The 27257-nt window shown below is 36.3% G+C and overlaps 1 protein-coding gene across 5 annotated transcripts in view; it reads right to left on the reverse strand.

Moving 5' to 3' along the window:
- The window catches only part of TMEM196 (transmembrane protein 196), a 306657-nt gene that overhangs the window by 58076 nt on the left and 221324 nt on the right, over window positions 1–27257 (reverse strand). The window contains exon 1 of one of the 5 annotated variants that reach the window (XM_069586644.1): window positions 10213–10781. The exons of 2 other annotated variants lie outside the window; for them this stretch is intronic. In XM_069586644.1, coding sequence (XP_069442745.1) covers window positions 10213–10377 — 165 coding nt within the window. In that variant the 5' untranslated portion in view covers window positions 10378–10781. Of the gene's footprint in view, window positions 1–10212; window positions 10782–27257 lie in introns of those variants that run through there. 2 more of the 5 variants (XM_069586643.1, XM_069586645.1) reach the window with 2 other exon arrangements.

Genomic DNA, 27257 nt, shown 5'->3' on the forward strand with positions numbered 1-27257 from the left:
TATGCACTGTATTCTGTTACAATTATGCTTTGTGATAGTTTTTCTTTTCAAAAAATAATCTGTTGAATATTTTGAGTCTGCCAAGTAAATAAGGCTTTTTGATGTTTAAGCCATTTCTGCTCCCTAAGTATCAAGGAACATTTTAACTAAACTTGTAAATTTTCATCAAGAAGAACTCTGAATCTGCAGTATATTTAAGTGACAATTGTCCAGCTAAATCTTAGGTACAGGGACTCCAGAGGAATAAAGAGTAGAAGTTATGCTCTTCCTAAGAATTGTCAACACATGCACAAATATCCATCCAACGTGCCTGGCTGTTTTCAAAAGCCAGCCAGTTATGGAAATAAGAGGCAGCTGACAGAGGGCTCACAACAATTTGAATTGCCCCCAAATCAGGGCAAAAGAAGCCTGAATGTAGCTTATATTGTGTATCAGCAACAGTTATCAACTTCCTTCTAGGAATTACTTATTTTTTCATCTCCACTGCACATGTATGAGCCTCTGCATGGGTGCACGTGCGTGCGTGCACACACACACACACACACACTCTTTCTTCAAGTGATTTAGGTTTCTATCTTGCTCCTGTAACTGATTTCACTTTCTGATCTTAAGTCACTAAATTCTAAATCCTTTAGGTTCCTATACCTTAGGTGAAGAAACTCACCTGCTAATATAAGTGGATAACAAAAGCAGGTGGAATTCTGAGGCAACATAGAATATTGTAAATATAAACTGCTACTGCCATTATGTCATCATTATTATCATTAATTATTTTAATTCCTCAGAGTTATCCATGTAGGAAATTAACTGGCAGAAAAAAGTCATGAAAGAACTAAAAATTCCAATAACCCAGCAAAAATAATGAGAAAATCAAGAACACATCTCTATTTGGTAGAACAAACAAAAAACACATCTCTTTATCCCAATGTTGACCTAGATATTATTCCTGTGATCCTGGAATAAGCACACTAAATCACAACTGTTACTATACCTAAAACTAGGTATGAAAAGTACATGTTTTCTAAGACCGGGTATATGATCTAAATGTTACTTCGTTTTGAGTCCAAGGTCAGTTTCATCAACAGTCTTACAATAAACCTCCCCTTTAGGAATGTGTAAAAACAGAATGTCTGTAATACACAACAGAAGCCACATACAGGAAATGAATTTTCCAGAAATATAGCAAAAGCATGTGGTCATTATTGTGGGACAGTCACAATTACTGAATACCTAACATTTATCAAGCCCTTTATATAAATACTATATTTAATTTTTAGAAAACTCCATGAAATAGTTAGTAGGATTGCTATTTTATGGATGAGTTAGCTGACTGCTCAGTGAGATAATTTAACTCATTCAAATTTAAACAACTAGAAACTGCTAGAGCTAGAATTTGACCCCAAGTCTCAATACTTCTAAAACCTGTTTTCATTTATTTGTATCATGCCAATACTACCAATTATACAAATGAACTCTTATACGTCAGGCAGCTGTAAGAATAATTGAGCATAAGGAACTTATGATCTTACAAATCTACCATTAACAATAGGAAAGTCATTTGAAGTTGGAGTTCGGTTTGTGATGTAAGATTTTCACTTCCCTCAAGTCTCAAAGGGGCTTTCCAGGTGGTGCTAGTGGTAAAGAACCAGCCTGCCAATGTAGGTATATAAGAGATGTGGATTCGATCCCTGGGTCTGGAAGATTCCCTAGAGACGGAAATGGCGATCCATTCCAGTATTTTTGCCTGGAAAATTCCATGGACAGAGGAGGCTGGTGAGCAATAGTCCATGGGGTTGCAAAGAGTCAGACACAACTGAGTGACTAACACACACACACATCTCAAGATTCCTCTCAAGTCTTTCTTTTGATCCCACGTACACATCTGGGAACCAAGGGCTGGTGTTTTGCCTTGAAATTGAGCAGGAATGCATTGGCCTCAAGCCCATCAAATTCTAAAAAGTAGAACTTACAATGTTTAGCTGGGAATCAAGAGCAGACAAATCTTGCGATTCTTTCAGGACCCTTTTGAAGCTGGCCACATCCTATTCAGGTCAGGTAGAGCTTCACTTACCAGTTTTTCTTTGAACATATCTTTGCTCTCACAAGTTTGGTCTCCTCAATCCCTGCACACCGCCCCCCCCCCCCTCCCCACCAACTCTCCATTTTACTGTCCCTTCCATGACTTGACACATGTTAATAACTTTGCTTAGCACATCATCTTCTTCCCTCTGCTGCTGGAAATCTGCCTGATCTACAAGGCCTGGGTAAAGTTCTTCCTCCATGAGGATGGATATCCTTGATTATTGATACCTCTCACTTTGAGTGTATTTAAACAAATATGTCATTTTGTGTCTTCCTGATTGGCCTTATAATATTTAATGATTATTTGAGATGCATTATTTAGCTTTATTTTTCAATGCTAAAGCTTAAGATTTATGGGTAGGAACAATTTAATCTAGTATCTCACATGCTTTTGAGAACATGGAGTTGCACGGTTGATCAGGTGACTTTATCAGTTTCTTCTGGAAAACAAACAGTGATCAGGACTTGGCCTTTATGCCATCCTGCCTGGCTCATAGATTGAAGTTGGGAGCACATAATGAGGTCAGGCCTCAGTGAATGACTTTTTCACTTCATGAAAATTTCCCATGTTTCACACAAATTTTCTCTATTGATTATGAAATAAGACTGCCCTGGCTTTAAATACTAACTCAGCTAATTAAATAATGGTGTACTCTAGTTAAGTTCTTTTTCCTATATAAATTTTATAAAACAAAACATTGTTTATGAAGTTGTTATTATTAGAAATAAAATATATATGAAAGCATATGGACCATAGTTAACTATTAATAAATCATGCCTAGTATTATTTCTACAGGACAAGTAGCTCTGTCCTCCACAGTAATATGCTTAACCACTAATTTTATTTCTGTCTTATTTTTTCCCAGTATTTAATAACAGATCAAGAACTCATGGAAGTTTCAATTGCTTCTTGAGTTGCATTACTGCTAAAAATCATGGTCACTAAATAACATGAGAGTTACTTATGTTTTAAAGGCTATTTGGGTAGTTCAGGCAAAACCATACAAATTTCCAGGTTATTGAGTATCTTTGTCAGAAGTGTTACTCTGCATTTTTATTCTGACTTTATAACAATAACTTCTATTGTTTTACATATGTGTTTTGAGGACTTCATGGTACAAAAGTAGTTATCATATCCCCCCTGTTTGACTTGCCTAATTTAGATAACTGTCTAATTTATCTGATTATCAAATATTTTCATCATAGAGCTTCCACTAACCTCTCCACCTCCAACGGAAAACCAGAGACAAGTGTCTTACAATGGCAGCTGTTCCCCCATTCAGTTTTAAGCTGCATATCTACATGACTTTTCCAATGTAAATATTTTGGTATATTTTTGTAGTTGCTAATGTATAATGTATATCAGTTCAGTTCAGTTCATTTCAGTCGCTCAGTCGTGTCTGACTCTTTGCGACCCCATGAATCGCAGCACACCAGGCCTCCCTGTCCATCACCGACTCCCGGAGTTCACTCAGACTCACGTCCATCAAGTCAGTGATGCCATCCAGCCATCTCATCCTCTGTCGTCCCCTTCTCCTCCTGCCCCCAATCCCTCCCAGCATCAGAGTCTTTTCCAATGAGTCAGCTCTTCGCATGAGGTGGCCAAAGTACTGGAGTTTCAGGTTTAGCATCATTCCTTCCAAAGAAATCCCAGGGCTGATCTCCTTCAGAATGGACTGGTTGGATCTCCTTGCAGTCCAAGGGACTCCCAAGAGTCTTCTCCAACACCACAGTTCAAACGCATCAATTCTTTGGTGCTCAGCCTTCTTCACAGTCCAACTCTCACATCCATACATGACCACAGGAAAAACCATAGCCTTGACTAGACAGACCTTAGTCAGCAAAGTAATGTCTCTGCTTTTGAATATGCTATCTAGGTTGGTCATAACTTTCTTCCAAGGAGTAAGCATCTTTTAATTTAATGTATATAATGTAAGTCAAAAACTAACTAGATGCTATACATGAAAATGCAGGGTCCATAGCTCAGTTGGTAAAGAATCTGCCTGTTATGTAGGAGACCAGGTTCAATCCCTGAGTCAGGAAGATCTCCTGGAGAAGGAAATGGCAACCCAGTCCAGTATTCTTGCCTGGAAAGTCCTGTGGACAAGAGGAGCCTAGCAGGCTACAGTCCATGGGGTCACAAGAGTCAGACACAACTTAGTGACTAAACCAACCAACCAATACATGAAAAGAAAAACAAAAGCAAAAATGATGAGTCAAACTAGAGTTGGTTAAGGATGTTGGAGACATATTGAGAACCAGTGTATCACTAGTAGGTTATAGGTCCTGGTTGTCATGGAGCTGAATAGGGCAGTAGAAGTAAGGAGCAGCTAATATCCACTGTGCAGTTACTTCTGGCCAGGCTCAGTATTGACAGCTTTATAAGCATTGCCTTAGCTTCACAACAACTTCACAGTAACCCAATAATAGGTACTGTTATTTCTCTCCCTGACTTAGTGAAGAAGCATAAGTTATCCAGAGCCACAGTAATATAGAGTGAGATGTATGAATCCCATGTACCATTTATTATGAGTACAGTATACATACAGATTAGATCTGCATTCATGAGAAGGATTGCAAGGCTTTATACATCACAGAGCAAAGTAGTAGCATAACTTTTTTTTCCTCTTTCTCTTTTTCTGCTAGAAAGATGCTCAATGAGTCTCTCTATATTATTACCTATTTATTCTTCCATTGTCCATGTACTTCAACAACTCTGTGCTCAGTCATGTCCAACTCTTTGCAACCCTATGGACTGTAGCCTGCTAGGCTCCTCTGTCCATGGTGTGTACACACACACCAAAATCTATTCTAGTTTTTACTGAATTTTAAAGACAGGCATTTCAGTTTGGATGGCTGGGTTATATCTCCCAACTACTAATATAATTAAGTACGATCTGAGGGCTGAGTGAATATTCAGGAAGGTTAAATTGCTTAGCTATATTCAAAGCACATAATGTATGACCTGGCTAACAAGTCAATATAGAGATCTAACTTGAACATTTTATGCAAAAACATCCAAATTAAAGATATGACTATGTCTAGATCATGTTTGTATGAAGCAAACCGTCAACAAATAGGTGATTGATGGCATTATTATCATTTTTTCCCTAATATGTCTATGGCAAATTCTTCAAGACCACTTTTACCCTTGAATAAGGGCCCAAATCCTGAAACAGAATTTGTCATGTGTTCTGGATAGAAATTTCAATGCATGACACTTACATATGGGTGAAATATTGACTAAAACAAACAAACAAAAACTATTGTCAGATATTGATAAAATTCACTGTTTTCCTCCCATCATGTCATTATCAATCAACACCAGAAATAGGCATTTTACTTTTTTTTTTTTGACAGAGTATGGTTCCTTGAATAATAACTACATATTCCAACTGTTTAGCTTGTCTAACTTATCTAATTGCCACTTATTTAATTGCCCTGATTCCAGTAGATAACAAGTAGCACTTGAGAATAAGTATGACTCAGATAAAGAAAATATTCTTTACCTGGGCTCTAGATAGCCATGAAGGGGCTTTATTATACCCAGAAACTTGATATAAAAATTAGTCTGTATGTTCAAAAAATAATATGTATGCATGGAGAAATATCTGTGAGGTTGTACACTAAATTTATAATGTTGGCTAATTTTGATGATGTGGTAGGGAAGAGAACTTCAGTTTTGATTTTTTTTAACCCTTTGCAACAGGAATTATAAATTACTTATATAATTAAAATTAATTTAAAAATTGGATATAAATGTACAGTTGTAGTTTTTTTTCTGAGGATAGGGCACTGTTTTCATCTCATGATAAATAATATGAGTCCTTTATGTTATATATTCTAACTTTGGAAAAAATGATGCATTATCTAGCCAGAGACATACTAGCTTCAAATTTTGTACCTTTGAAGTAACTGTTTGAGGGGTTTCTTTCACTTTGTCTTATTTTTTTTCCTTAAATGAACTGAATAGACTTAGAAATAACATTTTGGAGCAACTATCGTTTATATACAGCATTTCATTTCTTTTGCTCTGGTATGGATTAGGATGTACAGTAGGTGAATTTCAACACAATCTTACAGTTGGCTGAGTTGTTGCCATGGTGAATCAGGAATCCACAATCAGAAATCCACATACTAAGTATGTGACTTGACTAGGCTATAAGTTTCATTAAAATACCAGATTTTTGAAGCAGATAAAGTTATGGTGTACAAATTAAGAATGCTCCAGAAGAAATAAAATCACTCAAACTTTATGATTTTGTTAAGAAAATTGTGAATAGTTTAAAAGATTATTTTATATGCAGGGTAAAGGAGCTTAAGGAAAGTTCTTTTAGTACATCTATAGAATGAATATCAGATATACATGGATGGAATTTAGCATGGTATGTATAAAATAAAACTTTATCAGATGTTTTTCTGGACACCACCATTTGAATCTTTAGATTTCAAAATGCCAATTTAAAGCAACAAAATAAAATTTCCTTGGATCTGTGTACCACTGAATACGATCCATTCACATTATAGATGATGTACTGGAGACTGAGAAAAATGATGATCCTACAGCCGCTTGGAGACACTGTCCTGTCTAACTCCCTGTCAATGTATCTTACACATCTATTATATTTCACATGCCTATGTCTTCTCCAAAGCAGTTTATTCAATGGTTCGTTTATTGTTATCTAGTAGTAATGTGTTATTTCATGTTTTCAATGAGGTATCTATATAAACTACAACAAAGAATCAAGAAGAGGTCAAAATCCTATAAGGCACTTATAGCTTTCTTTTGCTATGAAATTATAGTTTAAATTTTTTTTCCTTCTAATTGCCCACATCTTTTAGACTGGTCCCAGGTGCCTTAACAACCATTTACCTTATTATGAAATAGTGACTGGAAATAATTGTATAAACATCCATCTTATGGATTTTAAGCCCCTTTTCTTTGTACTGTTTTATTTTCAAGCCACTTAAAATTTTGGCCCAGTAATTTTTACAATAATCCAAAAATATCCAACAATAATTTAAGTCCAAATAATCTAAATAGTTGCCTAAATTCTTAGTGCATTTGATCTAGATTAAAAGCTTATGATGTTGAGGTCCATATATAATAAGCAATCCCTTCATAGTACAGTTTTATTTCTATTGGCTTCTAAAATTGAAAGCAAAATCTGGTAATAATGATATTTATGTATTGAAAAAAACTTCATGGCACCAATCAAAATACACTCTGATTATGGATTATGACCTGAAAAGTTAATAATTATACAATCCCATCTAGTGTTTATAAATAACATAAGATTTTTAATTCATATAATACCGAAGAGATGAATAGTTATCAGTCTAGTTTTCTACTGCATATTCCTGGGGTCTCTTTGGAAATTAAGCATTGTTAGTATTATTATTTTATTAAAACTATGAGGAAATAATCTGAGACTGGCACACAGCCTCTCATGGTCTGGTCCCTACCATTCTTTCCATCCTTATCTATCCCTCACACACCTAAGCCTCAGAAAAAGATAAGAGCTTATTCTTCCTGAAACACAACCCATCCTGTCCGTTTTTTGTTTTCAACCTTGCTGCCTAGAAGGTTTTCTTTCTCAGGCATTCACTGCCATTCTGTGCACCCAAAACTAGCTATGTGCATTTACTCAGTGCGTACTACATATCATACATTTTACCAAGAACATGATTTACCTTGTGCCGTCTAACAACCCTACTTGACAGAGTATAAGGAAACTTTGGCTAGTCAACCAGATAGTAAATGGCTAAAAGCTGACCTGCAATCTACACCCAGGCAGACTCCAGATTTCATACTATGATACATTCCTTCCAAGTTTCAATAAACTTTGAAGATCAAGAGAAAAATAATACTTCTTCCAAGGTTATTTTTTCTCTCCCCTGTATCTGTAACTCCTTGAAGTCAAACTAATTTCTCACCACTGGTAAAGGAAGTGACATATCCATCTTACTTCCTCAGCTTGGCATTCTGATTCATCTTAATAGTCTTTGTGTTAAACAGTAAAATGCTTTGCATGCGGCAAGCCCTCTATAAATATTGGTTACATGAATTCATCGTCAGAATTGTGATAATCCAGACTGTATCACAAATGACCTCTGAAAAATTATTTTAAAAATCAAGTTAGCAAGAATATAATTTGATAAACAATGGTCAAATTTAGACATTTGTTTCTTTGCAAATGTGATTTATTGAATTTATAAAAGTTACCAACTCTTTTGGCACTCAAATTTCAAATCGGTTCATTCAATCACATGGATTTATTTTTAAACTTTTTTTTTTTTTTACTGAATCAGACAATAGAATTTGAACCTATTATTTCAGAATCGTAGGTGAATCTGGTTACTCTGCAAAGCAAAATGTTTAAAACAGAAAGAAGTATTTATGATAATGACTGTGCTTTACTATTTTGCTTTTCACTGAGCTGCTTCAATTTTTTTTTTGTACATACACATGTCAACTCATCTAGATAATTGGTAAATAGCCAAGAAAGAGAGAAAAAAAATTAAAAAATTTTTTTCTTAAATGACCCCAAGCAAATGCAACCATCTTTTTATTCATGAAGGTAAACTGGATACTTAAATGGTATTTTGAGACAACCTACATTCACTTACTCAATTTTCTGAACTTCAGAGGGAAATTAATTTGAAGACTATCTAAGTGTTCTTCCTCACAAGCCACCAAAAGATCACATTTTCTCCCGCTTGATTTAAATGTTGACATTACATTTTGAAAACTGTTTGGTAGAAGTTTTCAAGTTTATTTATGTTTAATCACATAATAATGCGAACTACAACTCTCAAAATAATCACTACTACATATAAGATGTAAAATAACTAGCTTTAAGGTTTGCCTTTTATTTAGTCTTTCATACTTATATTTAAAATAATACAGCAAAAGGTAATTATTTGTGGTTGCTGGGACTTACTGAATTTAAAACAAGGATTCTTAGAAGAATCCAGCGTTAGAACTGAATATCATTTTTCTTTTAATTTCTGCAATTTAAAAACATTCTCCTCACTTAGAAAAGTAAAAGTATAAAAACTAATTTTCTAAAGCATAATTATGCCAGTTTAAAGAATGCCAGAACTTCACTTAAAAATGAATTGCTTCAGAATTACTCTTGAACTCATACATTATCATTTTTTTTCTCAGATACCTAAAGCACAAATAACTAAGCCCTGATTGTTAATTATACTAATTATCAGTGACAGAATAACATCTTATTAAATTATCTTACAAAATAGAATCAAGCTAAAGATCCAGAAGGATATGGATAGAAGAGCTATATAACTTAAGGGAGAAGAAAAACTGATTTTCACAAGTAGGTTCACACTAGGAATAGTGCTGAGTTATTTTATTGATCCTGGGTGGAAGGAATGGGTCTTTAAGGTTTTCCTGGAGATTCACCCACAGTAAATAAACTCAAAGCTCCCTGGGTCTGCTGTCTGACCTAAAGAAAATTATGACATTTTCTCTGACCATTAGTTACTCTTTAAGCTGAGTTATTCTTGAATCAGAATGTTGCTACATATCATTTGTTGTTTACCTTATTCCCTAGAACTTACGAAAGAGTTTTATAAAGGGAAAATTAAGAGCAGTGTTTTCTGGGATGAAATCCTCCTTTCATACTCACATCATATTTCTCTTTATGACATCTGTGTTGTCTTTAGTGTACTTTGGGCACTGTTACCGAGAAATAAATGCATAACTCTATCCTTGCTTGTTGGTGGTATAAGAAAATGATGTAACACTTTCATTTTGATTTTCCTTGTAAAAGTATGGAGGCTGAGCCTGCCCTTGACAGGTGTGACCCCCGCCCCCACCCCCCCAATCAGCCCCACTGGGCAAGATTTTGCAGATTCAGCCAGTGGAAACTGCCCTCCCCCAACTTTAAACAAAGCCATTTAATTTGGTGTCAAGTCAAGGTAAGCAAAAAAAAAAAATTACTAATAATTAAAGGACAACATACAGAGGCATAGCCTGCGACATGAACCTACACCTAAGCCAGAGGAAATTCATGATTTTCAACCCCAGGGAGGGAGTGACTAACGCGCGCGCACACTGACCATCATCGTAAAGAGGTAAAGAGAGAGTGAAATGGCTCAACGTACACACACCCCGCTCCATACCGGGGACGAGTCTCCAAGCTGCGGCTTGTGCTCTCGGAGGGCCAGGCTGAAGCTGACCGCCCCCACTGCCACGCTGGACGCCCCCAGCCCTATCTCCAGCACGGAGAGCACCAGGAGGCTCCCAATAATCTGGCCGCTGGTGCACATCCTTCTTCGGTCATCATTCCTTCCAGGTCAGAGAGGGAAGCCGACCATCCACCTTCTTCCTTCCACTCTCCTCCTTATCCCCTCTGCCCGCTACCAGACCCCAAAACTTTTCTTTCTTCACCAGAGAAGCATTATCCACAAGGACTGGATTTCCTGAACCGGAGACCCTCTTCCCTGACCGGGTCAGAAGCAGAGTTGCTCCACCCCTGGCACGTTCAGACAGGGATCATAGAAGGATTTTTCCCGGTCGGTGGTCGGAGTCCAGGAGAGGAGAGCACACTGGCAGAAAGGGCTTTCAATAAGGAGCCAGAAGCCTGGGGGAGCCAGGGAGCTGGGAGCCCTGCTCCGGAGTCGAGGCGCTGTCCAGAGTTCTGCCGCGTCCCAAGTCTCCGCAGGGAAATCCCGTTCTCTCCTCTGCTTCCGAGACCCTTTCAGGCTCCCTTTTCTTTCCCCGCAAGTACATGAGCTTTGCTTCCCCAGATCCTAAGCGGGACTGCTCAGAGCATCTCTCGTCCTCTCGTTGGGTCTCCTTTCCTTTGTTTTCGTGGTGACACGAAGTGCTTCTACGAGTCCCTCGGTCCCCAGGCTGAGCGGGCGGATGATATTCAGCACCACGCTCCTCACAGTTGCTGTGTCGCCAGAAAAAGCGACCTTGTCTGATGGCCTTTTCCTGTCTGGATTTCTTCTCCCTCGTCGTTGTCTTTCTCTCCCCCTCTCTGGATCTGATTCTCTCTCATTGCAGTGACCTCATTGGGATTTAAGAGGTTGACGGAGGAGGGAAAAGCTTGATGTATTTGTGGGTGCAGGACCAATACTCTTGACTGACCCTTGCTCGGCCCCACTTGGGGACCCTTACCACAGAGATCCAAGCGATACCTTCCTTCGCACTCTCCCACCCACCCCCACCCCTCCCCGTTTGCTCCCTCCTGGGCTTCTGTCCAGGTGGGAGGGGAGGTGATGCCTGCGTCAACACGGGGCTCGTTCTGTGTGAAACTTTCTTTTGCGTGTACATGGGGTGATATGGGAGCGTAGTGAGTGAAGAAAGGCAGAGAGAGCAAAGGGGATGGAGAAGGTACAGACTCCTAAATTCAACAGGACTTCCAAAGGACCTTCACGGAGGAACTCCCCTCTCAAGAAGAGTTACTCTCCAGCATGTTTTAAGGAGCTGCCATGACCTGTCATCCTCCCTGTTGAACGTGGGGAAGATGCAGTTGGCTGGGGCCATACTTCTCCAGGGAAGTGGCAGTGGTTCCTCCTCAGCTGGCAGACCCAACTCTCTCTGAGCACCTTCTGGGTTGCATCACCAGACCACATGCCTGGGACCAGGTGTTCTCACTCAAATTCAAGAGATGTGTACATTTAAGAACTAAATAGAAACAACATTGTTTTTTAAGAAAACAAAAACAAAAATCTGCCTCATTGCACACTTTATGATAGTTGGCATTCATCAGAATCCTTAGAGCAAGGGCCAGCCATGGTTCAGGTATTTTGGGTTTGTAATCGGATGCACATGGGACTCTAGAAGTCTGGGAATCACTGAGTCTGGGCTCAGTTTCACGTTCCTGATTTGATTTCATGAAAAATCCCAAGGTATTCTATCAGGAAGATGCAAAGAGTGGGGAGTGGGGGATGATAAGTGTTTGTGGGTCATCGTTCTCAAAAACTGGTTTCTGGGGAATTTGGAAATGGAGTGAAGGAAAACAGAAGAAAAGAGAACTGAGAACACACTGCACAAGATCAGGGAATCTCTGAATGCATGTAGACTAGAGCAGTAGTTACTTCTGATTAGAAGTTTTTTCCTCTTTTTTTTTTTAAACCCCAGTGCTGGGAAGATTAAAGTTGAGTGATATACAACCTATATAATAAGTGCCAGTTCTACATTTCTTAAATTTCAGAACTTGTTTCATTGTTTACATTCAACTGTACAGTATAATTTACTTTCCTTATGATATATTTATATCCCATTTTTTTAAATGGAATCTTCTTCCCTTAAAAAAAGCAAGGAAGGAAGAATTATAAAGTATTAGAAACTTAATAAGTCTTAAAGAGTCTTCAGTTATTGTGGTATTTGGAAAAGAACTCAAGTATTTTCAATAATTGGTGAATTTACTTTCCACCCCTTAAAACACTCAGTCCACTAACAATCATTCATATAGCTTTTTATTTTAGGGAAGAATAATTTATTTTATTTAAATCTTACAAAAGTCATTTAATGATCCAATTCATATATAGAAATAATGGAACATCTAGGTTCTCTTACTTTTTGTGTATCTTTAGTCATTGCTTTCCTTTTTTCATTCTTCTTCATCAAAAAGAGAAATTTATAGTCATTGCTAAAATAGATTGGTTAATGCAGCCATATAAAAAGAAGTGTAACTTACAGGAAGGGAAATTAATTTTTAGAGGTAATGTTAGCAATGGATGAATTTCCCAGAGAGAAAGAAAGGGATGTTATGTATTATGATTGAATTTTCGTCTTTGAATGTTTAATAGGTAGAAATGTGTTTTCTTATAACCCCAAAGCCTAATCATATGTTTGAATATAACCAATTTTCATTTTTTGAAAGTCAAATATACATATATAATATCACTTATACATAGAATCTTTTTTAAAAAAGAGGTACAAATGAACTTATCTACAAAACAGAAATAGAGTCACAGATGTAGAAAATAAACATGCTTATCAGTAGGTAAGAGGTGAGAGGAATAAATTGGAAGATTGGGATTGACATATACATACTACTCTATATAAAATAGATAACTAATAAGGATCTTAGGATAGCACAGGGAACTCGACTCAGTGCTCTGTAATGGCCAAAATGGGGAAACAAATCTAAAAAAGAGTGGATATATGTATACCTGATTCTCTTTGCTGTATTCCTGAAACTGACACAACCGTAAATCAACTATATTCCAATAAAAATAAAGAAAGAAATCCATCCTCACTTACATATGACTAACAAAATCCACCCCCAAACGGAAATATTTATAGAAATAAAATAAAAACAATCATCACCACAAATTACTGTCTTATATTTAAAAACATGAAGATCAATGTTATTAGAATTTTAAAAAAATCTTATATTACTTATTCTGGGAGACAAAATGTATTTTGTATGCCCTTTTAAATGTTGGAAAGATCTCCACCTCCAAGTAAATGCAGGACCATTACATTTTGCTCTTATTTGTGGAAATCATAGCAAAAAAATGGGTTCAGTTGGCATCCTCTCTCAAAATTATTTATCAGGGAAAGAATTATAGGAAAAACAATAAATCTAGAGAAAAACAAAAAGACAAAAAATACATTGGTATCCTAACACCAGTGGCTCTACAATTGGAGATTTTAATTTTTCTTATGCTATGGTACACCAAAAAAGCTATTCATAAGGTCCACTGATACACATATGAAAGAAAGTGAAAGTGAAGTTGCTCAGTCTTGTCCAACTCTTTGCGACCCCATGGACTGTAGCCTACCAGGTTGCTCCATCCATGGGATTTTCCAGACAAGAATACTGGAGTGGGTTGCCATTTCCTTCTCCAGATCTCCCCAACCCAGGGATTGAACCCAGGTCTCCTGCATTGTAGGCAGATGCTTTACCATCTGAGCCACCAGAGACATCTACATATATAGTATAGTATAGATATATATATAGTTCATTCAGTACTTATACTTCCTCAATAGGAGCAATAGTACAAAAACTCTCAAGTTTGCCACCTTCTGGTTCATATAGGACACAATGAATATGAATTTTGCAACTCAAAATAATTCTTATTAAATTTACTAGCTAATCAGAAAAAAATCCTCCATAATTGCTTTCTTTAAGGACCTAAGTCTGCCAATAAGTATTTAAGTATTCTGAGATGTTCACAGACCCATCTACCCAAATTAGATTTATCTGTCAGTTCAGTTGCTCAGTCATGTCCGACTCTTTGTGACCCCATGGACTGCAGTACTCCAGGCTTCCCTGTCCATCACCAACTCCCAGAGTTCACTTAAACTCATGTCCATTGAGTCAGTGATGTCATCCAACCATCTCATCCTCTGTCATCCCCTTCTCCTCTTGCCTTCAATCTTTCCCAGCATCAGGGTTTTTCCAGTGAGTCAGTTCTTCACATCAGGTGGCCAGAGAATAGGAGTTTCAGTTTCAGCATCAGTCCTTGGAATGAATATTCAGGACTGATTTCCTCTAGGGTGGACTGGTTGGATCTCCTTACTGTCCAAGGGACTTTCAAATGTCTTCTCCAACACCACAGCTCAAAAGCATCAATTATTTGGCGCTCAGCTTTCTTTATAGTCCAACTCACATCCATACACAACTACTGGAAAAACCATACCTTTGACTAGATGGACCTTTGTTGGCAAAGTAATGTCTCTGCTTTTTAATAAGCTGTCTAGGTTTATAAATAAGTTAGATTTATAGAATTGTTTTATTAAATTATAGTTAACATACAACATTTTAGGCAGACTACATAGTGACTTGACATTTATCTATGAGTTGACTACCACAAATCTAGTAATCATCTTTCACCATACAAAGGTATTATAATATTATTGACTATATTCCCTGTGCCATATACAGAAATTTTAATACATGGATAAAGGAAAATCCAGGAGCTGGGAAATAAATTCCACCTGTCTTAATATGGTCAAGTAAGTTGCTGAAATAATCAGTCTAGTCTTAATACAAGGTTAGTAAATGAAAAGGTCAAAATTTAAACTGATTAATTTTGAAAATTGGTTTAAAGTGTTCAAGCTATTATAAATTTTTCAGTTTTGTGATCTAAAGTCACAAAAGTTACAAGATCTTTGATCTAAAGATTAAAGATCTAAAAACTATAGTTTGTACTAATGTGATCTTAGACCTGTACTGAGTGACCAAAGCAGTACACACAATTAAGAAAAATAAAAAATAAAAAAATCACAAAATTATTACAAACCATTTAGCAGTTCTTAAAGTGCTATAAGCCTATATAATATTTCAATACTCTAGTCAGTGTGGCTAAAAGTAAAGACTTAGTTAGGATTTTACAGAGTAATTCTGCTTTAAAAGGGGAAAAAACTGGTGAGGATTTTTTCCTTATTTAAAGCTCAAGAAACACATGTACCCCAATGTTCATCGCAGCACTGTTTATAATAGCCAGGACATGGAAACAACCTAGATGTCCATCAGCAGATGAATGGATAAGAAAGCTGTGGTACATATGCACAATGGAGTATTACTCAGCTGTTAAAAAGAATTCATTTGAATCAGTTCTGATGAGATGGATGAAACTGGAGCCGATTATACAGAGTGAAGTAAGCCAGAAAGAAAAACACCAATACAGTATACTAACACATATATATGGAATTTAGAAAGATGGCAATGACGACCCTGTATGCAAGACAGCAAAAAAGACACAGATGTGTATAATGGACTTTTGGACTCAGAGGGAGAGGGAGAGGGTGGGATGATTTGGGAGAATGGCATTCTAACATGTATACTATCATGTAAGAATCAAATCGCCAGTCTATGTATGATGCAGGATACAGCATGCTTGGGGCTGGTGCATGGGGATTACCCAGAGAGTTGTTTTGGGGAGGGAGGTGGGAGGGGGGTTCATGTTTGGGAATGCATGTAAGAATTAAAGATTTTAAAATTAAAAAAATAAATAAATTTTAAAAAAAGAAGTTAAAAAAAAATAAAGCTCAAGAAGAAGAGGTAATTAAACCTGAATTTATCTTCTGCCTTTTGTCTGCTAGTGTTAATATCTACTAGTAACTTCAGTGTTTATGAAAATTAGAGAAATTATAGTACTTAGCATTATATTTATCACAATTTTCCATTTATGTCTGAAATATCTTTTGATTATTACTGATTTTAAGCATGTATAAAACCTCAATTGTGTATTTTATACTGATACCGACTTTTTAATAAAGAATGTGAGTATTTATACTCTTAACCTGTATGGAGTACTTGGTCATGGGTTTACTCTCCTACCACACACATTTAAATAAACAGTGCATGAGAGACAGTGCAGAAGTGTAATCCCTGTGAGAAGACAAGCAAGGTTTTCTCTTGTGGTCTGTTTGACTACAGGCATCTAACAAGCTGTTTCACAAGAAGAGTATGAAGCAGAGCACAGTAATCTTAACAGAATTCATGGGACAAACAGCAGAGTTCTTGGAGGCTGAGGTCGCCAGTATTTTCAGGACAGAGTACTAGAGAAGAGGATGTTTCATAAAGAGATCCATAAAACTCCAAAAAGTGTTATATGGACATAAGTTGTAGAAGAATAGGTATGTAAAAATGAATTTAAGTAAAAATGACCAATTATTTTCTATATTTGATGTAAATGACAAACACATATATCCAAGAGGCTCAATAAACTGTAAATAGAATAAACACCCACAATCAAATTTCTGGAAAATAGGGGTAAGAATTAAAAATTAAAAGCAGGAAAAAGGATGGAAAAAGGATGCACTATATATAGAGAAAAAGAGGCAAGGATGCCAGGCTTCTCATCTAAAGTTTTCCAATCCAGATGACAAGTGAATGATAATTTAAAGTACTGAAACTTAAAAACAATAAAAAATCTGTTAATCTAGAATCATATTCCCAGCAAAAATACCATAAAAAGTGAAAGAAACAGATTGTCAGAGCAACAAAAACTGAGACAATTTGCTTAGTAAATTTACTCAGTGAAGACATGAGATCTTCACTTTAATAGGTATTAAAAGAAATATTCTTCAAACAGAATTAAAATATATTAGAAGGAAACAGACCTACACAAACAAATGCTGAGCATCATAATGCAACACAGAAGAATAACCATGAACAGTATTTTTTCTCAGTTTTAGTCTCAAATAGAGTAAGAAATATGTACTGAAAACAGAGCTGCCATGCAAGAAACAGAGTCTGCAGTTCCAGCACAGCCAAAAGAAATTAACAGTGGAAACAAAGGATATAATGTTTACAGAAGAAAAACCACAGAATCTAGAATCTTTACAACTTAATATTCTTATGCTAGATATGATAAAAACATTATCCAAAATATGATGGACCCCCAAATAAATTTCTTTCTCTCAACAGAGAGGAAAAAACAAGTCTGACCAGAAAATGAAGCAGATGTTGAAACTAACAGATAAGGATTTTAAGACAGGACTTACAATTATCTGCAATGAACTAAGAGAAAACATTTTTAACCAATGAATATTTCAGTAGAGAAATAGGAAATCTTAGCAAATGTAATATAAATTTAAATAAGGAAATTCTAGAAGTAAAAACTACAATATTTGAAATAAAACAGGAAGGGCTAAGCTCAATGAACATGACAGAGAAGAGTAAGTTAGTTTGAATAAGGATAAATAAATATTAATAATTATAGTAAATGATGTAGTAATAGTTATGGTAATTATAGTGATTAATAATTACAGTATTTAATACAATAGTTATAGTAATGATTATAGTAAATAATACTTAAAGCAAATAATGATAATTATATACATAATACATTACAGTAAGTAAGACTTCCCTGATAACTCAGCCAGTAAAGAATCTGCCTGCAATGTGGGAGACCTGGGTTGGGAAGGTCCCCTGGAAAAGGGAATGGCTATCCATTCCAGTATTCTTGCCTGGAGAATTCCATGGACAGAGGAAGCTGACAGGCTACAGTTCATGGAGTCGTGGAGTGTCAGACACAACTGAGCAACTTTCATTTTCATAAGTAATAGAAACTTTTAAAAATAAATGGTGGTAATCAACTTGCCTGACTTCAGGCTCTACTACAAAGCCACAGTCATCAAGACAGTGTGGTACTGGCACAAAGACAGAAATATAGATCAATGGAACAAAATAGAAAGCCCAGAGATAAATCCACACACATATGGACACCTTATCTTAAACAAAGGAGGCAAGAATATACAATGGAGTAAAGACAATCTCTTTAACAACTGGTGCTGGGAAAACTGGTCAACCACTTGTAAAAGAATGAAACTGGATCACTTTTTAACACCACACACAAAGATGAACTCAAAATGAATTAAAGATCTAAACGTAAGACCAGAAACTATAAAACTCCTAGAGGAGAACATAGGCAAAACACTCTCCGACATAAATCACACCAGGATCCTCTATGATCCACCTCCCAGAATACTGGAAATAAAAGCAAAAATAAACAAATGGGACCTAATTAAAATTAAAAGCTTCTGCACAACAAAGGAAAATATAAGCAAGGTGAAAAGACAGCCTTCGGAATGGGAGAAAATAATAGCAAATGAAGCAACTGACAAACAACTAATCTCAAAAATATACAAGCAATTTATGCAGCTCAATTCCAGAAAAACAAACGACCCAATCAAAAAATGGGCCAAAGAACTAAATAGACATTTCTCCAAAGAAGACATACAGATGGCTAACAAACACATGAAAAGATGCTCAATGTCACTCATTATTAGAGAAATGCAAATCAAGACCACAGTGAGGTACCACTTCACACCAGTCAGAATATCTGCGATCCAAAAATCTGCAAGCAGTGGATGCTGGAGAGGGTGTGGAGAAAGGGGAACCCTCTTGCACTGTTGGTGGGAATGCAAACTAGTACAGCCACTATGGAGAACAATGTGGAGATTCCTTAAAAAATTGCAAACACAACTGCCTCATGACACAGCAATTCCACTGCTGGGCATACACACCAAGGAAACCAGAATAGAAAGAGACACGTGCACCCCAATGTTCATCGCAGCGCTTTTTATAATAGCCAGGGCATGGAAACAACCTAGATGTCCATCAGCAGATGAATGGATAAGAAAGCTGTGGTACATATACACAATGGAGTAATACTCAGCCATTAAAAAGAATACATTTGAATCAGTTCTAATGAGACGGATGAAACTGGAGCCGATTATACAGAGTGAAGTAAGCCAGAAAGAAAAACACCAATACAGTATACTGACACATATATATGGAATTTAGAAAGATGGTAATGATGACCCTGTAGGCAAGACAGCAAAAGAGACACAGATGTGTAGAGAGGACTTTTGGACTCTGTGGGAGAGGGAGAGGGTGGGATTGAAACATCTCTACTATCATGTAAGAAATGAATTGCCAGTCTATGTTCAATGCAGGATGCTTGGGGCTGGTGCATGGGGATGATCCAGAGGGATGATGTGGGGTGGGAGGTAGGAGGGGGTTTCATGTTTGGGAGCTCATGTACACCCGTGGCAGATTCATGTCAAAGTATGCCAAAACCAATATAGTCTTGTAAAGTAAAATAAAGTAAAAATAAAAATTTAAATAAAAAATAAATAAATAAATGGTGGTGCAGGACCTTGCTAAATGATAGCAAATGATAGCAAATGGTCAAAAACAGGTATAGCTGGACTAGAAGAAGGGGTAAGAGGATTGAACAGAAAAATCTTTCAAAACACAATGGCTAAAATTTTACAGTTACGAGAGGGAGAAAATCATATATTTGAGATGTTAAATCAATATGCAGAGAAAACATAAAAATGTTACCAACAAAGCACAAGGCAAAGTCAAAGAGCTGAAATCCAAAGATAAAGAGCATTTTAAAAGCAATAAGAGAAAAAAGTTATATGTATCAGAATCAGGAATAGACATAATAAAAGAATAAAACAGTTACATTAACAAATAGATTGTGGTAGTTAGCTTCTGACAATGATTCTCACAATGATTTCTGCTTACTAGTATTCCAGTGCTTGTATATTCCACTCCCCTTGAATGTATACTCCCCTTCCCTAGACCTAGTGACTTACTTCTAACGAATAGAATTTGATAAAATGATGGGATGTCACCTCTGTGACAAGGTTTTAAAAGACTCTGACTACCACCTTATGATAATCTCTATTGCCTTCTCTGATTATATATTTTTAAGAAAGCATACTGATACGTTGGGAGGCCCACAAGACAAGGAATTGAGGGCAACCTCAGAGCAATGGTCAATGAGGAATTAACACTTTCAGTCCAACAATAGGAGGAGGGAATGAACCCTGCCAACAAAGTGAGTGATCTTGGAAGCTGATCCTTGACCACATAAGTCTTGAGATGACCACATACCTAGCCAATACCATGACCTCAAGAGAGGAACCACCTAAGATGTGTGCACATTTCTAATTTCCAGAACTGTGAGATAATAAGGCTGTTTCAAGCCATTGAGTTTTGGCATTATTTTGTTTTTACAGAGCAATAGACTAATACAAAGGTATAACAATCATAAAAGTAAAAACTCCCAACAAGAGACTTCCAAATCATGTAAGACAAATGGATGGAATTTAAAAGATAAACGGAAAATTCTACCATATTTGGAGATTTTAAATACCCAGTTGATAAAACAATTTGAGGAAAAACTCAGCAAATACGTAGAAGAAATAAACAAAACTATCAACTGACTGTCCTAATCAATAAACCAGGGATAATAAAATCTGCTGAGATTTGTTCTACCATATAAAGAACCAGCTGCTTCACTATTGAAGTTCAATGAAACGCAGTTTTCCTAAGTTTTGCTGCCAGAATACAGTTTTCACACCTATTTCTGATTTTTGTTACTCTCTTAAACAACTTCTGAGTGTTCAGATATCTAATAATCATTTTGTTATGCATTCATTAACTGAGCAACTATCAACATAATTATTTCAGAGACAAACTGATGAGAGCAAGCTATTAGGTTACATTAAAAAAATACAAAAAGTAGGCTAGGACTTTCCTGGTGGTTCAGTGGTATAGAATCCACCTGCCAATGCAGGAGACTCCTTGGTCCAAGAAGATCGCACATGCCACAGAGCAACTACCCCGATGGGCCACAAGTATTGAGCCTGCACTCGAGAGACTGGGAACCACAACTGAGCACATGTGCTCCAACTACTGAAGCCTGCAAGCCCTTGAGCATGTGCTCTGTATGTAACAACACAAGCCAGCAGCAATGAGAAGCCTGCACACCCCAGCTGGAGGGTAGCCCTGGATCACTGCAACTGGAGACAAGCCCGTGCAGCAATGAAGACCCAACACAGACAGAAATTAAAAAATAGAATTATTTTTATTTTATTGTGTGTGCTATTTTATTATTATTTTTTATCTGTGCTAGCACAGAGTGATAGGTTTGATAGGACCATAAGAATACCTCTTGTTAGATTACATCTATATTTAAATCCTTTCTACCACATTTCTGACCTCTTCTTAATTCTTCTGGTGACTAGGAACACACTGCATTAAAAAGTCTAAGTATTTTTTTTCTATTTATATTTTTGTGAATTCCATCCATGGCACTCAGTTCTATCTTTTGGAAAACAGAGAACATGTAAAACATAGTTTTGTTATCACAGGTGTTCAAATAGTTGACAATTTTCATGCCTTGTGAAAATTTGTTCAACATTTACAGGAGAAATTTCTAAGTTCCTTAAAGATCATAGGAAGTGGTCCAGATCACTGATCCTGAGTCCTTTATTAAGTTGATTTTAATTGGAGGATAATTGCTTTATAATGTTGTGCGAGTGTCTGCTTTACAGCAATATGAATTAGCTCTCAGTATTCATATATCCCTCCCCTTTGAGCCTCCCTCCTTCTCCATCTATCCCACCTGTGTGAGCCATTGCAGAGCACCGAGCTGAGCTCCCTATGCTCTACAGCGGCGTCCCACTAGCTATCTGTTTTGAACATGGCAGTGTATAATACATACAGCAATACTTCTTTCTCGATGCATCGTTGCCTCCTTCCTTCAGTGTGTCTACAAGTCCATTCTCTACCTATACTAGTGAGTCTTAACTTGTCCCTGTTTCTCTAGAGTAAAAACACTTAAATCTATGTTAAAAAAAAAAAAAAACAGAAAAGAAAAAACACAGGTGTGTTATAAGGGCTAAGTACTGAAGGATAATTATCTCTGTGGTTCTGTATTTTTGTAAATGTGCCCTACAATGATTGTGGCCACTTTCTGATTGCATTCTGAATGAACAGTTCATACTTAATTTTCAAAGAATGAGAATCCCGAATATTTTTCCTATAAACTCTCCTGTTTCCCTAATCTTACACTTGTACAGTTGATTTTTTTTAACCTAAGGACAGGTTGATTTGTTTATCACTATCTAATTTCATCCTGTTAGCTCTGCCCCTTTATTTTTTCCTGTAGAGATCATTTTGAACCCTCTGTCATCCCATGCGTTAGCTGTCCCTTCTAGTATTACGTATGTCATATCCCCAAGCAATGGGCCTATTCTGGCCTCATTTTTCTTGTTCTGAACATTCCTAAAGATGCAATGTTTATTGTCTTTGGCATTTTTAACAAGGCTCTGCTCATTTAAGTCTCTTGCTTCTGCTTCTGTATTTCCAGATTCCTGTCACTTGATTTATCACCATGTGTAGGATCCTTCTTTTAGCTTTTCCCTCAAAATACATGCCTATCTGAGTAGTTCCTGGGCAGACACAAGACTTAACAGTTTTTAATCTTTTTATTTTCCCCCAAATGAGGAATTTATAGTTATAATCACAATGTTGGTTTTAAGAGAATCCTGTCCAGTTCGGCTATCTTACAACCAGAGTATCTGACCAGTGCCTCATCTTATGTATTCTAGCGATTTGGGTGTATATTTTACTATATCAATGGTTGTTTGCTGTATTTTGAGTTGATACTAACTTGTAAACATACTGAACAAATAAATAATAAATACCTGTTTAACAAATATGTGATAACTTAAAATAAAGAATTGATGAAGAACTGAGATAAAATGTTATTTTTCCAAGATTATCTACTTCAACTTCTTCAACTACTTATAGTTAGTTATAAAAAAAATAATCTGATCATCATGGTGACTGCTGCCTCTCCTTGCTTCCTTCACTGATTCATTTAGGATAAAATAAAATAATTACTTGGGGAAAAAAGTGAAACATTTATGATAAAGTCTTCATCTCCACATATAAATACCCGTTTCAAATAGAAAAGAAAACAACCTGATTAAAAAGATCACAGTGTATGAACAGGCACTTTTCACACTAAAATGAGATACCACAAGTGGCTAGTTAACATCTTTACAAATGTTCAATAGTGACATTTGTTACAAAGACTCAATAGTAAACAAAATGTGCAGTGGTCATTAATTCTCCTGTTAGACTGACAAAAATTTCTTTTAAAGTAGTAATTAATGTTACTGGGGTAAAGTTAAATGGTTAGTCTCATAAATACTATGGAGATAAAGATGGATACAATATTTTGAAAAGACATTTAATAATACATATTGAGTACTGGAAATGCTTATAAACTTTACCTCAGTGATAACCTTTGCATTTTTACTCTAATAAAAAACTCATTGATGATCAAAAAGATTTACATATAAGAATATTAACAATATTGTAGAAAAAAGATAAATTAGCTTAATCTTTCAATTAAAAACTAATAATGAAATAAAGAATCATAAAATTATAAGAGAATAATTCAAGTGATTAAGATCATATATTAAAATCATACATTATCTATTAAATAGCTATTAATATGATTTGAAGTATACTTTAAAATCATATAAGTAAACAAACCTAATTTTCTTTAAAAATATGAATATAAAAAACACTATAAGGATTTACACAATAATTTTATTAGTTCAGTTCAGTTGCTCAATCGTGTCCAACACTTTGCAACCCCATGGACTGCAGCAGGCCAGGCCTCCCTGTCCAGCACCAACTCCCGGAGTTTACTTAAACTCATGTCCATTGAGTCGGTGATGCCATCCAGCCATCTCATCCTCTGTTGTCCCCTTCTCCTCCTGCCTTCAATCTTTCCCAGTATCAGGGTCTTTTCTTTTGTAAGCTTTCTTTTCTTTTTTTTTTTCCTTCTTTCTTTATTTTATTTTACTTTACAAATAAATGAGTCAGTTCTTCGCATCACGTTGCCGAAGTACTGCAGTTTCAGCTTCAGCATCAGTCCTTCCAATGAATATTCAAGACTGATATCCTTTAGGATGGACTCTCCAGATCTCTTTGCAATCCAGGGGACTCTCAAGAGTCTTCTCCAACACCACAGTTCAAAAGCATCAATTCTTTGGTGCTCAGCTTACTTTATAGTCCAACTCTCATATCCATACATGACTACTGGAAAAACCACAGCTTTGACTAGATGGATCTTTGTTGGAAATATAATGTCTCTGTTTTTTTTTTATTAGTTTTATTAATTTTCTTAGTACTCTAATGTTTTAGATGTTATGCTTTTCTCCTTTATGCTTTCTGTACTTTTCAGTTTGGGAACAAAAACTTGCATTAATTTTTAATCAGGAAAGCTATACAAATAAGAAATAGGAACTAAAAAGCACAGGAGCCTGTGATCACTTAACATGGGTAGGAAAATGCATGTGAATCTCAAAACCTCCAGAAGACATCATTTTGTGAAACTTCCACTTAGAAACTTAAGTTAAAAATGACAGCGTTTGGAAACTGAAGTCATGTTAAAAACTCCCAGCTTATGAAGCCAGGGGAATGAATTACAGATTTTAAAAGATCTTTTTTTTAATCAGAAGTTTTAAAGCTTGACAAAATGTATTCCTCAACCCTTAAGGGATTATAAGGGAAAATGGAAAATCCAATAATATGTAAGAGTTTATTCCTCCAGTGATAGAGTTTAACTGTAGTAGATTATAGCTGCAGGTGTTGAATAAGCATAAAGTTTCTGAGATTGCAAAGGAAACTCTTTCTGCTCCATCAACACTATCTTTTCTCAGCAAAGATGCCAATTATTAGAGTAAACAAGGAAACACTGAAAGTTATGTTCATTTCTCAGGCCATTTTTACATGAATAAAATTAATATTTTATTTCCTGTATCTTCATTAAAAAAATCTTGAGGAATAAAGGTAGCCTTTACATTTCCTTGCTCACTTAGGAATGGTTCTTAGTTCGGAACTCTGTACATAGCCAACAGTAACCAAACATTTGGGTGTGACTGATTGGTGAGACAGTGACATTGGCATTGTTCATAACAAAAGAAAGTTTAAAGAAGTAGGTCAAACTTTATTTTGAGGGCCCTGAATTAGAAATATATTACACATTATTTTTCAAGGTTTGATTAATTTTTATTCTGAATTTTTCTAATTAGTTTACCATCTCCACACCCACATCAGATCTTGACTTGGGGTTCTATGTATGGGCTGAGATTCCAGAAACATTTTCTGAGCAAAAGGACAGGGTAGTACTTACTGATCCATGAGTTAATAGTTAAAGATGAACAATAGCTGATATTATGGAGTGCTGGGGGCAGGAGAAGAAGGGGACGACCAAGGATGAGATGGCTGGATGGCATCACTGACTCGATGGACGCGAGTCTGAGTGAAATCCGGGAGTTGGTGATGGACAGGGAGGCCTGGCCTGCTGCGATTCATGGGGTCGCAAAGAGTCGGACACGACTGAGCGACTGAACTGAACTGACCATGTACCAGGCACTATTTTAGCCACTGAGGGTATCCCATAAATAATACAGAAACATCTACCCTAAAACAGTTTACATTCTGTGTGGGACTTAACCAAACAAAACAACACATAATTATATAATTTCAGATAGTGAAAAATAAATTTAATTTCAGATAAATTAAGTCAAGTTATGGGAATGAAATGATAAATGGGCAGTTTAGATAGTCTTCACAAGGCCACACATGATCAGAGATATAAACTGAGCATGTGAACTCAGGGAAGAACTGGAGAAAAAGTATAGTAGACAAAGGGGAAAAAGGAGCATTAAGCATGAGAACAGCTTACACCTAGTGAGTTAGGGGGAAAAGCGGCTGGAAACAAAGTCGAAGAGATAGCCAGGGACTAGATTATTTAAGCCTGCCTGGCTGTGTGATATTTGCATTTTATTCTAAGTGGATAGATTGAGCGTTCTTGGGAAAAGAAGTGACATAATATGATTTATATTTTAATAAAATCAGCTTCTTAATCTGCTGACTAGATACAATTCACTGAGGGATGGGGTAGAGATGGAAGCAACTGGAATCTATTGAAATTGTAAATAAAACCTTGAACTAGAAAGGTGGTGTTGGAGGTGGTGAGAAGTACATTTTGACAATATAATACGAAGAAGACATCTGAATTTTTTTTTCAAGTAGAACGTTCAGCTGCAGTCTTATTTTATAGTGCTGGTCTGAGAAACTGAAACCAGGCCAAGGAATAAAAGAGGAGACAGTTAGAAAGAGTGACTCTTGTAAAACTCCCTAAGGCAGAGGTTGGTACTGGTATTTCACTACTTTGCAGCATGGTAAATGTATTACCTATGTGCCAGGAAGTATCTGTCTTCTCAGTCTTTAGAGCGCTTGTTAGGGTGGGGTGTTGAATAGAAATCCTTCCTCCGTTCACGCATCACCTTCCATACCCACTGCTGGATACTTCCCACTGCTGAGTGAGTCTGCATTTGCGGCCGCAGCAGAATATTCAGTAAGTCCAGTACTTGCTGGTATGGCATGTGATAGTGAGCGTTGCAAAGGAGGAGCTCTGTCTTTTGGACATCTATTTAATTGGCCAGGTGCAAACATATTCCCTAGGAACACTTACTTTAGGTACTAAGGATCAATGAAATACTACAAGGTGACAATCAGGGAAAAGGAACGGCGGCCAAGCGGAAGCTTTGAAGGGTGCAGTTTTAGGTCATAGTGTGTTCATGTTTACTGGAAAATTCCTTTGGTGGCACTTGTGCCCTTGTAGTGCCATATAAGCCAGTTGAAAGCAGTTTTACAATTACAGATAATTATTAGAAAATACTTGATATAAAAAAATCTACTTGAAATTGAGAAGCAGTCACATTACTGTAAGAAATTTTAAAAGTACACTTGCAAATTATAGAAATTAATGCAGAATTTTTACATTACAAATGTTATCATTTATGATCATTTATAGTAATGATTTAAAATGATCTCTTTTGTTTT

This window comes from Ovis canadensis, chromosome 4 (assembly GCF_042477335.2).
Source record: "Ovis canadensis isolate MfBH-ARS-UI-01 breed Bighorn chromosome 4, ARS-UI_OviCan_v2, whole genome shotgun sequence".
Classification (NCBI taxonomy): Eukaryota; Metazoa; Chordata; class Mammalia; order Artiodactyla; family Bovidae; genus Ovis; species Ovis canadensis.